This window comes from Trachypithecus francoisi, unplaced genomic scaffold (assembly GCF_009764315.1).
Source record: "Trachypithecus francoisi isolate TF-2019V2 unplaced genomic scaffold, Tfra_2.0 Lachesis_group5, whole genome shotgun sequence".
Lineage (NCBI taxonomy): Eukaryota > Metazoa > Chordata > Mammalia > Primates > Cercopithecidae > Trachypithecus > Trachypithecus francoisi.
Window position 1 is genome coordinate 16,485,738 of NW_022681470.1, and position 13,719 is coordinate 16,499,456.

At 42.5% G+C, this 13,719-nt stretch overlaps 1 protein-coding gene across 6 annotated transcripts in view; it reads right to left on the bottom strand.

The window, feature by feature from the left end:
- Positions 1-398: 398 nt before the first annotated feature.
- The window catches only part of DISC1 (DISC1 scaffold protein), a 397,938-nt gene continuing 384,617 nt past the window's right edge, over positions 399-13,719 (bottom strand). For 4 of the 6 annotated variants that reach the window (XM_033199716.1, XM_033199715.1, XM_033199713.1 and 1 more), the window contains 2 exons: positions 12,506-12,623; positions 399-2,015 (listed from right to left, as the gene is read on the bottom strand). In XM_033199716.1, the coding sequence (XP_033055607.1) occupies positions 1,882-2,015; positions 12,506-12,623 (252 nt within the window). In that variant the 3' untranslated portion in view covers positions 399-1,881. The remainder of the gene's footprint in view (positions 2,016-12,505; positions 12,624-13,719) is intronic. The other 2 variants (XR_004434336.1, XR_004434335.1) reach the window with 1 other exon arrangement.

The following is a 13,719-nucleotide window of genomic DNA, read 5'->3' on the forward strand; positions in this document are numbered from 1 at the left end:
GATCTGTGGCAGGTAGTTATTAAGCTCAACACTCTGCAAAACTGTGAGTGTGGTTTCTACAGTGATGTAAATCAGAGTTTGGACTTGCACTTCCTCAGAGAATGCAGTGCTGTACAATACTAGATCTGTGGAATATGAATAGGAGTTACATGAAAAAAATTCAAGATCCATTAAGCTTGGAAAGTTTGAGGTTAGATAAAATCAAGTGAGTTTACTTACTATAAGTTCTCTCAGACTAATATGCTAATGCGCGTTGTGGTTCTCCAAGCAGATATTATGGTATGTTGTATTTATCAAAGGTACTTGACCGGAAAGGGGACTCCTTTGTTTAGAGCATCTCTTGGGGCCACCTTCCTCAGTGCACTTTGGGAAGTGCTGCCTAATTGAAATCAGCAGCTGGGTCAAAGAAGCAGCCCAGCAGGAGCCTGAAATGCCCTTGCATTATTGAGATTCTCCTGGCCAACATGAGAGTACTGCACTGATATACTAAGTACTACATTGCCTATATAAGTACTCAGTACTTATAGTACTGAGTACTAACTGCCCTGTGTCACTGAGTTCTGTGCTGTCCTACTGAGTACTACACTGTGTTACTGAGCACTCCACTGCCTTACTGAGCACTGCACTGCGTTACTGAGTTTTGCACTGCCTGAGTACTGTACTGCCTTACTGAGTACTGTACTATATTACTGAGTACTGCACTGTTACTGAGTACTGCACTGCGTTACTGAGTACTGCACTGCCTTACTGAGTACTGTACTGTATTACTGAGTACTTCACTGTGTTACAGAGTACTGCACTGTATTACTGAGTATTGCACTGCCTTACTGAGTACTGCACTGTATTACTGAGTATTGCACTGCCTTACTGAGTACGGCACTGTATTCCTGAGTACTGCACTGCCTTACTGAGTACTGCACTCCCTGAGTACTGTATTGTATTACTGAATACTTCACTGCCTTACTGAGTATTGTACCGTATTAATGAGTACTGCACTGTGTGACTGAGTACTGCACTATTACTGAGTATTGCACTGCCTTACTGAGTACTGCACTGCTTTCCTAAATGGTGCACTGCCTGGCATTGAGTGAAACAGGTTCCACGGGAAAACAGAACGGGCTCAAACATTTTATACAGGTTTCCCCTGATCCATCCACAGCCCCACTGTGAGTAAATTTCATAAATCTCCTGATGAAACACAGCCTCTCAGGGATCCTTTCCTCAGGTGCAATCATGGCCACAAAGGGAAGATTGAAAGGTGGCATACCACTGACAGGCTGTTGTCTTACCAAAATATCTTTTGGAAGTTGCATATTAATTTTTCTAAGATAATATTAGATCACAGGAGAAGTAAGGTGAAAAGCTGTTAATTCCAGACTCTGAGGTTAATTAGCTCTCTTAGATGGTGCATCTGTAGGAACATGTAACAGGTATGATGACAGAGTCTTATGCTTGGTTTCCTTTTTATAGAATCTTGAATCAGGAAATATTTTAGTTGCAGCAGAAGACAAATGCTACAGGGAAAAGAGACATTTTTCCAGAATTCACCCCAACTTCTCTCTAATGGGGGCTGAGATGAAAATATTCTCAAATCCTGTGCAAGACATTCCCATGAATGACATGGAAGAGAAATTTTTGAGTGACATTTGGAAGGAAATTCAGCAAATCCGTCTCTCTCTCCATATTCCAATTTGCAGACTCCTCAGTTTCAGACTCATGAGAATGAACATGAGCCACCTTTCCACTGAAAGACCTCAAGGCTCTGTATCTCCATAATTAATTCAGGCACATTAGTTATGCAGGGGGAGGGGATAGCAGCCCCCCGGGTCCAAACTGTTGACATGGTGGCCCACCTCCCCCCCATCCCGTCTCTCCTCAGGCTTATGCTTCCCGGACACCAGCTGTCATGCAGGAAGCTGCAGCTTCTCTTTCCCCCGCCTCCTTTGCCGGCTGGAGCTGCAGGATCATGGCCTGCAGAGTTTCCTTCACCATCTGGAGCTCCCTCTTGAGAGACTGTGGGCACGTTGTTAAGGAGCACATTCGAAGGTGATGGTGGCCCTCTGCAGCCTCCAAGGGATTGAAGAGCACGTGAGCCTACTGGAAGCAGATGGGCACTGCCACCTAATTGCAGTTTCAAGTTCTTTCAAATTGGATGAATTAAATATTAATATAAATTTTATACTTTTTCTTTTAAGAATGACTGCAATTTCTACAATGCCTGAGGTATTGACCATCTCAAGTCAGGTCTTAGAAAGGAAATGGAAGAAACAGCTCTTAGCCGAGACAGATGGCCAACTTAGATGCTCAATGATATGCAGTTGGCGTGACCATAACTACAGCTAAGCCCCAAGTTGGGGCGGGGCAACTGTCAGATGCAAATACTCTTGACAGTGGAAAGGGTAGAATGCTTGAAATCAAAATCTCGTCGAGAAATACAGGATTTGGGGTCACCATAAGTCGGGAGAGGCATACTGGACCAGACTCAGTTATTAACACGGTCTCTGTTCACCATTAACCAGTCTTGTCACCCTATGCAAACCAGTTAAAGCCTCAGTTTTCTCTTAAGATGATGACTTTGAAACCCCTCCAGGTCTAACCTGCTGTTACCTGTTAGTATATTCCCAGTGACTAGGAAGGGCACTCAAGACTAGATAGAGTCCATCAAAGGGCAGAGAGTTTGCTTTCTCCGGTTTGGTTGGTTGGTTCTTTTTTTTTCTTAAGCTGTTGGGCTCTTCGTTTTCTAACCTATAAAGTTATTTCTCACATGGAGAAAACAATCATAGAGAACTTAGCAAACAGTAATAGATAAGGCTGTAGTTCTCTTAAGAAGTGGGTTCTCGTCCGGGTGTTCAAGCAGGGGAATGTTTAACCAACAGTGGTTTTTCTGTCCATACATCATCCAGTTCATCCTTTCCCTTTTTACTTGTAGTCAGAACAACTCTAAGGCAAATGCAGGGTGAGAGTTGGGTTTAACAAGCAAACTGATCCATTTTCATCCAACAGGGACCAAGGGGGAAAGTAGAAATATGTTGACACCACCTAAATATGCTGAAGTCATCACATGAAGCCAGACCACTCCAATAGTACTAGATCAGACACGGAGGGAATGGAGAGCTTTGGGAAAGGGAGTCTGACTATTTACAGACCACCTACACTACCACGTGGTTCTCCCAAAGTGCAATGTCAATGCAACGACAACAGAAAAAGACACCCTTACAAACCACTGTGGAAAGCATTCCCTTTCTTTTTCTTCCTTTTTTTTTTTTTTTTTCTTTTTTGAGACAGAGTTTTGCACTTGTAGCCCAGGCTGAGTGCAATGGTGTGATCTCGGCTCACTGCAACCTCCATCTCCGGGGTTCAAGTGATTCTCCTGCCTCAGCCTCCCAAGTAGCTGAGATTATAGATGTCTGCCACCATGCTAATTTTTGTATTTTTAGTAGAAATGGGGTTTCACCAGGTTGACCACGCTGGTCTCGAATCCCTGACTTCAGGCAATCTGCCTGCCTCAGCTTCCCAAAGTGCTGGGATTACAGGCATGAGCCACCATGCCCGGCCTCCTTTCCTTTTTCAACAAGGAACTTCAGAGGATCCTGGGAATTATGCAAACGAATCTCTTCTAAGCAAATGTGCCGAACCACCCTGAAAAGTTCTGGCAGTTTTTCACCTTCTTGAAGCTTCACTAGACTCTATCATTTGTGTAATTTACATGCATTTACTACTAGGATTCTCTCCTTGCATTTGAACTTGAGGAAAATGGGAGGTGGGTAGGAGGGAGCCCAAGGGAGGAAAGAATCCAATATTTGCCTTTCTTTTTCTTTTTCTTTCTTTTTTTTTTTTTAAAGAGGCTTTGGTTGTTTCCATTTCTTGCATAGCTCTGCTAATCTTTAGTGAAAACATATACGACTTCATACAAGCAAAAGCGTAAGTGGTCCCAGACTGAATACCAAACTGGAATTTAATCACAAAGTTATGCTACAACTATGAAGAGCAGGCACGGAACTTAAGCAGTTTATGAATCCTGACAAACTCCTGAGATTTAATTACCTTTGACATGTAGCCTGGGACTACATGCCGCTATTTGTAATGTGCTAAATGATGACAAAGGTTTTTAGAGAGAGAACGTGAATCAAAATGTGATGTTTTTTTAAAAACTCATAAAACTTCTGGCACTGGCAGAACACACTGAAAAGGTTAAAAGTAAGGAGTGAGAAGTTTCAAAAGCAAAAGACGAAGTTAGTCTATAACTAAATTAACACATCAGCCCCTCATACAACAATTACTAACACAGATAGGGGTCAGAAAACCAGCATTTGAGGAGGTAACTCCCTAGCTATGGTGAGCTCGGCAAATCATTGAATGCTTAATTATTCTACTTGTAAAATGCTGAATCTCGTACCTTCCTTACAGGGTTAGGGTTCAAAGAAATATTTTTTCCTTGTGAGAGTATAGTGTCTTCTTTTTTTTTTGAGACAGAGTCTCACTCTGTGGCCCAGACTGGAGTGCAGTGGTGCGATCTCGGCTCACTGCAAGCTCCGCCTCTCGGATTCACGCCATTCTGCCTCAGCCTCCGGAGTAGTTGGGACTACAGGCGCCCGCCACCTCGCCCGGCTAATTTTTTTTTGTATTTTTAGTAGAGACGGGGTTTCACCGTGTTAGCCAGGATGGTCTCGATCTCCTGACCTCATGATCCGCCCGTCTCGGCCTCCCAAAGTGCTGGGATTACAGGCTTGAGCCACCGCGGCCCAGCCTAGAGAGTATAGTGTCTTTTGTGAGTCGTCATGAGATTTAAAGTTTATTTCTTAATATAACAGATGTAACAAATACCTTAGGCTCTGTCCAAGCAGGGTTGGACATCAGAAATCCTAGAAACCTCATTTAATGAGCCTGTGGGGGTAAAAATCATTAAAATAATAATTAAAATCATATTTTATTTGCAAAGTACTTCTCTCTAACCAACCTGCCTCTATGATCCCTTACAAAGTGTGAGTTACAAAGCATTTTGGATGTACTGGAATGGAAGAGTGCCCAGGGAAAAATGCACAATGGGGTGGGCGAAAGCACATTCGAGAATAATTTGTATGGAATGATCCTAATTTTGCAAACAAAGACTATTGAGATAAGCCATTTATAGGTCTAGAAAAGGGCTTCAGGAGGACAAAGTAGTGATCTCCAGGTAGAGGCAATGGGAGGGAAACAGCTTTTTTATTTTCCATACTTCTGTGATATTCACAATGGAAATGCATTGCTTTCATATTTAAATCAATATGTTTATAAAATAAACCACTGGAAACATTTCCCTGTTAAGCAGTTGGGAGAAATGAAAGTGCAGAGAGAGATCCTCATTCTTTCTTTCATTCATTCAAACATTCAAATGTTTCCTGAGTTTCCACTGTGTGTTAACAAATGTTATGGACACAGCAGTACAGGAGTGAATCAAAGTCACTGCTATCATGGATGGCATAAATACCTACGAGAGCAGCAGACAGTAAACAGGCTCCATGTTGATAGTATGTCCAGCTGTGCTGTGTTCACAGTAAGATGGGAGGAGCTGTGGGAGGACCTGGAGCAGAGGGGTGACATGTCAGTTTGGCTGCTGTGCTGAAAATGGATTAAAGGGGGTAAGGGTAGAAGCAGAGAGTGACCAATTAGGAGACCACTGCAATCGTTCAGGCAAGAAACAATCATGGCTTGACCAGGGTAGTGGCAGTGGAGGTAGGAGAGGTGGCTAGATTCTGGATGTGTTTTGCAGATACAATCAAGAGCATATGGTGACAGACTGGATGTGGGACATGGAAAATGGAAAAGCCATCAAGAAGGACTCCCTGATTTTTTATCTGAGCAAATAATTAGAAAAACACAAAACACATCTGTATTTTATTAAGAAGGAGAGGACTAGGAATGAGCGTTTGATGTTTTTGGTAGAGGAGGGAAGGAATTGGATTTTAGACAGGATAAGTTGGACAAGCTTATTAGCCAAGAGAAGATGCTAAGTAGAAAATAGATAAAAGTCTGGCATTCATACTGAACCATATATTTTTTAAAAATATTTTGCAACATTTTCTCACTGACTTACAAAAAATAAGCTATCTCATTTGATACATCTAAGCAAGATCTTAAGGCTAAGTAGTAGCTATAATCAGATTTTCTGATCACGAATCCAATAAGCTCATAGTTGAAGCCCATTGAGACACTTGACCTTGACCTTAATTTTTGTCAAAGAACTGAAAAACAATTGGAATTTTAGGCAAATTGAAATTTTAGGAAAATTCCAAAACTATTGAAATTTTAGGCAAATCCCAAAACTAGAATAGAGGTGCTAACTGCACCTAACTGCAAGAATAGGCCTCAAAAAGCAGAATAATTCTTATGAGCCCTGTGCCTTAGGGACCTGAGTTGCTAAGTATCTGCCCCCCATAACAGATATGTCACCAAGTACCTGTGGTATCTAAGAAAATTAGCAGATTCTTTATAACAACGTCACAGGGATGAACATCCTAACATCTTTAAAACACCTTTGGAACCCAAGCCCATTCTTTACCTCCCTGGAATAGACTATCCACATGGCAGGTAAGTATGTAACTTGTTAAAAATGTCTGTGTTTGCAATTAGCAAAGGAGTAAGACAGCAGGACACCTGCATTCAGGAATAGATGATAAGGCAATATTGTGATTTGGGGCACCATTTGCAAAAGATTCTGGAATTCTTTAGCTGGAGTCTTCTGTTTTTATAAGAAAACAATTGAGTGTCTTACTGTCAATGAAATGTCCAAGTGAGCATTTCAATGGCTCAGTCAAACTTCGGTCTTCGGTTCATCTGACCTAGTTTGATTCAAAAAGCAACAATAGTACAAGTTGAGCATCCCAAATCCCCAAATCCAAAATTTGAAATACTCCAAAATCCAAAACCTTCTGAGCACCGACGTGATGTTCAAAGGAAATGCTCATTGGAACATTTCAGATTTTGGATTTTTGGATTTGGTGTGCTCAACCAGTAAGTATAATGCAAATATTCCATCATCTGAAAAAATCAGAACTTCAAAACACTTCTAGTCCCAAGCATTTTGGATAAGGGACCCTCTTATCATTTGAAAGTGCTGCTCCTATGCTACATTATTTCTTCTTACCACCATTCCTTCCTGGGTAGCCACTACAGCCCATAGTGCTGGAGAATTTAGTACTGGAGATCCTCATGGAAAAGCCATGAGGATCGCAGTCTTTTAAGAAAAAGAGGAAAACCTTGACTATACCCAAGACTTGATTCAAAGAATTTGATACTTGTACACGGAAACTCTGTGTTGCCTACCTGGTGCCAAGCCCACCTCGTGCTTAGCCAGAAGCAGGACAGCCCTGTGTCTACACCCTTGCCCTTCCCCACTCACTGTAGGGCTCCAACTCTTCCTTGTCCCATTTCAAAGCCAAGTGAGAGCCTAAGGAAAGAACTGTGACTACTATATCTGCACCAGCCCACCACTCACAAAGCTTTAGATACTGCCATCTTAGGCTCTGGGTTTTCTTTCTTTTCCTTTCCTTCTTTCCTTTCCTTCTCTTCTTCCCTTTTTCTCCCTTCCCTTCTTTCCCTTTTCCCTTCCCTTCCCTTCTCCTTTCCCTTGTCTCTTCTCCCTTCCCTTCTCCTCCCTTCCTTCTCCTTTCCCTCTCCCTTCTCTCCCCTTTTCTTTCCTCTTTTCCTTTTCCTTTCCTGTCCCTTCCTTCCCTCCCTCCTTTCTCTTTCTTTCTTTTCTTTCTTTCTTTCTCTTTCTTTCTTTTTCTTCCTTTCTTTTCTTTCTTCTTTCTTTTTCTTTCCTTCTCCTTCCTTCCTTCCTTCCTTCTCTTCCTTCCCTCCTTCCCTCCCTCCCTTCCTCCCTCCCTCCCTTCCTTCCTTCCTGTTCTCTCTCTCTCTTTCCCTCTTCTCCCCCTCTTTCCTTCCTTCCTTCCCACCCTCCTTCTTTGGCAGTGTCTTACTTTGTTGCTCAGGGTGGAGTGTAGTGGTGTGCAATCTCAGCTCACTGCGACCTCCACCTCCTGGGTTCAAGCAATTTTCATGCCTCTGGAGTAGCTGGGACTACAGGTGCGCACCATCACGCCCAGTTAATTTTTGTATTTTTAGTAGAGATAGGGTTTTGCCATGTTGCCTAGGCTGGTCTCGAACTCCTGGTCTCAAGCAATCCACCCATCTCAGCCTCCCAAAGTGCTGGGATTAAGGTGTAAGCCACCACACCCGGCCAGGCTCTGGATTTTTTTTTATCTATAAACTATGTGAGTGGAGCTCCATGATCCACATGATCCCTCTTCCAGCCCCTCAGCTCTAGAAGTGGAAAACATCTCCAAGGAGGCAGGACAATTTCCCATAATTCCTGTTACCTTGGTCTGTTCAAGCTAAAAATTTGAAAGTTGAACTAAACCAGGGTCCTACAGAGCTGTGGTGTTTGCGCACAAGCCTGGATGTATTTAGAGCATGCCGTCGAGCACCACCAAAACTAATCAATTGGGCACCATGCACTCCAAATAAGCAGAGAAATAGAATTCCACAAGGGCTTCCCAGACATGAATGTAAATACAACTGCAAATAGAACCAGAGTGTCTCTACCTCGCCTATGACTGAGGGGCAGGCAGAGCTACCCTGAGGGCTTTAAAATATGCCAAAAATGTACATATCACAAGTGTACTTCTTTTCCTTTGAAAGTGTGTTGTAGAAATTGAAGGAGGAAGAAAATGAGAAAATTCCTGCTTAAAAATCCACCTTAATTTGGAAGGTTTTTGGTTACAACATTTTGAGCATGGAGGAGACACTGCACACAATCAAAATGTTTTTCAAAACATAACTGCTAATTAGGACCCCAGACGACTGTGAAAATGCACTAGAGATTCACGCTACTGCTCCTGGAAGTCCCAGCTTGACTGGCTGTGAAGTCACACCTCCTGTCCCCTTCTCAGGCACTAGGCGTGAGCCACCTCTCCACCGCCAGCTCTCCCAATTAATGGTGCAGACTGTTTTCAGACACTCGCTGCCACAGTAGCTGACGGGTTTGTGTTGTTATTTGGTCATGCTACATGTAATTTGGTGAGCCTGTCAGGACGATGAAGAGGCATGGGCTATTTCCTCTCCCTCCTTGGATTTGTCAATCAGTGTCTTCTTGATAAAAGTAGGAGACACCCAGTAGGCTGCCCATAACACGGATATTAAATTAGGAGGCCACAAGGACCTATTTGGAAACTCAGTCCCACTGCCCACCCCAGCCTCTGTTGATGCCACACTAATAGTCCTTACGCACACATATGGTTTATGTAAAAACTAAGTGTTTTCCACACAAAGAATAAACATCCATGGTAGCATCTGTGGCTTGAGTCTTTCAGACGTGGACGTCCAATGTGGGCTTACATTCATCACATTCCAATGTGGACTTAGATTAATTGGGTACCCTCTACCTCACATGCACAGTAGGCTCTGGCAGCATGCTTAATGGAATCAAACAAAATACTGCACTCACTGTGCAATCCTTCTGTATCACTGACAACAAGCTGTTTCTTTCAGCCACACTCAGCACTGTATCTTTGATCAAACATGGACATATAAACCAGTCAGAGTTTGGCTGTAGGATTCTGGCAGCCTCTCTGAATCTCTAGAGAAGCTCTCATTTGAAACAACGGCTTTTGTTTGTGTAGGGGAGCCTCCGTAGAGCCTTGTAAACATGTCTTTCTATCTTACGGTGTAATGTTCCACTCAAATTTAAGTGCCTCTTTGTATGAATTCAAAGACACCTTCTGTGTATTTGTTCTCAATCAGTGACAGAACAAAAGACTGGAATTTGAAGAAAAGTCTGGATTGAACTCCATATCATTGTGTAGATTTTATTGGAGGGAGGGAGAGAGCTGACTTCAGTACCTAAACCAGTGCTTCTCTGCTTATCACAGCAGAGATCAGCGAAATTCTCAAAAAATGGAACATCAGTAAAATACTTTGATTATAGCTTAAAATTTTAAAGTAATTGTGTGTTCCATGGAACAGACCTGTCCATTTACGTATAGGCAATAGCTGCTTTCTGATGGGCCAAATAGGCCCATGGGACTTGTGGCTGGAAAGTTCTGCTACTCATCAGAAATGACCTTGTGCCAGCCAAGTCGTTCTTATTTTTCGACTGTCAAGTCTTGTTTTTTTTCAACTGTCAAGTAGGGATAATAATCCCTATTTATAGACGTTTCATCAGAATTAAATGACTTTTCATCTAAGCTATTGTGGAGCTACTGATTGATTCCTTTAAGTGTTTATTACAAAATAGTTGAATCAATCTACCTTGAAACTTTTTGTGCATAAATGGGATGTTCTTGGAGCTTGTGACTAACTTACTAAGAACTGCGAGACAAATGGACTTGGATAACACTTTTCTACCTAAAATCATGCACTTACCCATGGCTACGTTAAACGTACATTGTGAATATGGCCTTATTGAACCCCCATAAAAACCTTAGAGGTGTATGTTATCCTGACGTTACAGATGGGAACCTTAATGCTTAAAGAGGCATTATCACTTATCCATGATCCCACTGCTACTAAATCTGGCTTGGATCAGCTGTGGAAAAACTAAAAGGATCTTGTTTAAACACTGCTTAACCCCTTTTATTCTCAGGGGTCTTTGCTAGACCTGCCTCCCAGCTCTAGTAAAAATACGATCCAATTCCCCAGAATCAAACTAACCTTTTAGAAAATTTCACAACAAGAGACCAGCACAGAAACCTGACTGTAGCCCTTAGAACTGCTACCTGAAGACAGAGGTACCTCCTACTCAGGAACTGCCCATTTGGTGGGCTGGGGAACAGGAACTCCTTCACATCCACTGACTCTCTGCAGTGGGTTGCTCCTCTGTGCCCCATCATCTGCCCATTTGCTGGGAGCCATACCACCTTAGATGTGCTCAAAGATTTGTGACCCCATGAACATGGAATAAATAAAAACACCATCCTTATTCTATGTTTCTATGTTTCTTTGGGAAACTTTCTGATAATAGCTTAAATACAAGATTCTTAAGAGGCAGGAAATTATGAAGAACAGAGTATCTGCTTTTCAAAATTTACCTAAAGCAATGTGAAAATCGTTGCTGATTAAGTTGAATAAATTTTCTGCTCAGCTTAATAAACAAGGTCAAAAATATAAAGTTATAGCAAGGAAGGAAGCGTAGCATTGGATCTATCATTAAGTTGCAGATCTGACTATTTGTGACTAAGATTAATCCTTGGCCATTCAAAGCTACTTACACACACACACACACACACACACACACAGCCCATAAAGTATGGCAAAAACTGGAATTCTAAAAAGTAAGACAGCAATGACAAGCAAAGACCAAAATACCTAAATTTCTCACAAATGCATCTAATAAAAGACATTCTACTGAATAGAAAGATGAATAGGGAAGCGTTTTTGGCTACAGAAGTGTCAACTTGTGATTAAATAACTGAAAGGATATAGGGCTGCATATCCCTTCACCCACTGTGTACCCATTCGTTTGCTCTCAGCAGAACTAACCAGTGACAAACTGTGTCTACAGATCAAGATAGAACGGAGTGCTTCATATGGATGCATACCTAAGCCAGTATGTTCTCAAGCCATCTTGCTCACTAGCAGCTAGTTTTGAGGAAGGTGTTTATAGGTTAACACCAAGGATGTTAAGTCTGGTACAAGAAATTCTATCACTGGGAACCAGAAGGGACTAAACTGAGTTCAACCATGTGTACATGGTTAGAAGTTGAAAGGAAATAATCCAAAGTCCTGTTTGTTTTGTTACTTACTGCCCATTACTAGGTAGAGTTGCTAGATAAAGAAACTCAGAGATGGATTTAGGACACTTGGTATTGAAAAAGCTCATAGGAAAATGAGCCAGTCAACTGTTTTCTTCCACCAGGGCCACACAGAGCCAGCTTTACACCCACTGGAAACTGCATTTTGCTTTGGCTTCCTTGTGTACATGTCTGAACTTAATTGTTAGCGGTTGGGTTTAGCAATTAAAAATACTGAACTGCAGCCAGATGTGGTGGCTCAAGCCTGTAATCCCAGCACTTTGGGAGGCCAAGGCGGGCGGATGACTTGAGGTCAGGAGTTCTAGATTAGCCTGTCAAACATGGTGAAACCCCGTCTCTACTAAAAATACAAAAAAAATTAGCTGGGCATGCTGGTGGGCGCCTGTAATCCCGGCTACTCAGGAGGCTGAGGCAGGAGAATCGCTTGAACCCAGGAGGTGGAGGTTGCAGTGAGCTGAGATCACACCATTGCACTCCAGCCTGGGCATCAAAAGCGAGACTCTATCTCAAAAAAAAAAAAAAAAAATACTGAATTGCTTACTGAAAACTAGAGAGAAAATGTTTCATACCTGATAATCTCAGAGATCTGAGGTGCTCTGCACTATAAATAACAGCAGCATCTATTTGTTGCCATCTTCTGAGGCATAACTACCCTTTAAAGACGTTCTTTTATAAAATAACTTTGTCTTGCTTAATCTGCAAGATGAAAAGGATATGAATGAGATCTTCATCGTGACTGTGGATTGCTGTGTGAAGTTGCTCTTCCAAGTACAATAGCTTCTTGCCTATGTCTTCACACTTTTCTTCAAGTTCTGCAGAAAGGATGTAAGATTCCTGCCAAGAGGGGTGGGGGGAACAAGATCACTGGTTACAGCCGTGAACACAGACAGCACACAAAGGGAAGCTTCCTGGAAAGAGCTCTCCCAGTTTCTGCACCTCAGTCAGAATTGTGCTAGGGCCTGTGTCTCCCCCGGGGATCAAACTTGAGAAGTTGTGAACTGATTTCAAGTTATAACCAAAGAATGAGCTTTGTCTACATAGTTCCACAGGCTACCTCCCTTGTCTGGTCATTTCAAAGTGCTGCTTCCAGTATGTCAAGTCCCAAAGCGGATTTATCAAACAGAAACTCTGAATCTTCCAGCTGTATCAATGGGCAAATTCAAAATTTAATAGGGATTCTAAAAAGAGTGGGGAGAGGGGTCACAGGAGCAACTAGGCTAAACTGTAAGGACAAAGGGAATATTCCTTTAAGGACACAGGAATTGACTAGGGCACTGAACATTTGTTTACACACTGACCACAGTCCCTGAATGCTAGAATGTAAGTGCCATGAGGTGTATATTGCACATACAGCTGCTGCTACCACCACCATACACGGGAGCTTAAGCCCCATAAGAGCAGGATGATGATGTCTTGCTTGCTGCTGGTCCTAGAGTCCCTGGCATAGTATCTGGCACATGACAGGCAGGTAGTATTGATTGATTTAAGGAATGAACAGTTGAGTCTTAGAGCTCCTTCCTTCTCTCATGTTTTCCCTTCAAACTTATTTCTATGAGCCAGAAAAGGGCCTTCTTTATGTCACTTTCCTGCACAAAACCACCACAGAGCAGAGTCTAAACTCTGCCTTCATATGACCTGGCACAAAGCCCATGGTTCAGCTGTATCCCCTCTACTCCCCTAAAGGCAAGCTAAGCTTTGCCAGCCAGACTAACCTGGTTGCCTTCTCTCATGCTGTTCTTTTTGCCCATGCACTCTTTCCCATTCTTCTCTGAAACCCAACCTTTCCTTCAAAGGCCCCAAATAATAATTTCACCTTGTAGGGCAATCATTCTCATAAGTGCTGTGTCCACTCAAGTGAGGTAAGCTCCCTGTGGGTAAGGGCCACGGGTTCACCATTCATCCCAGGGCCCCAAGTTGAATGCTGGGCATG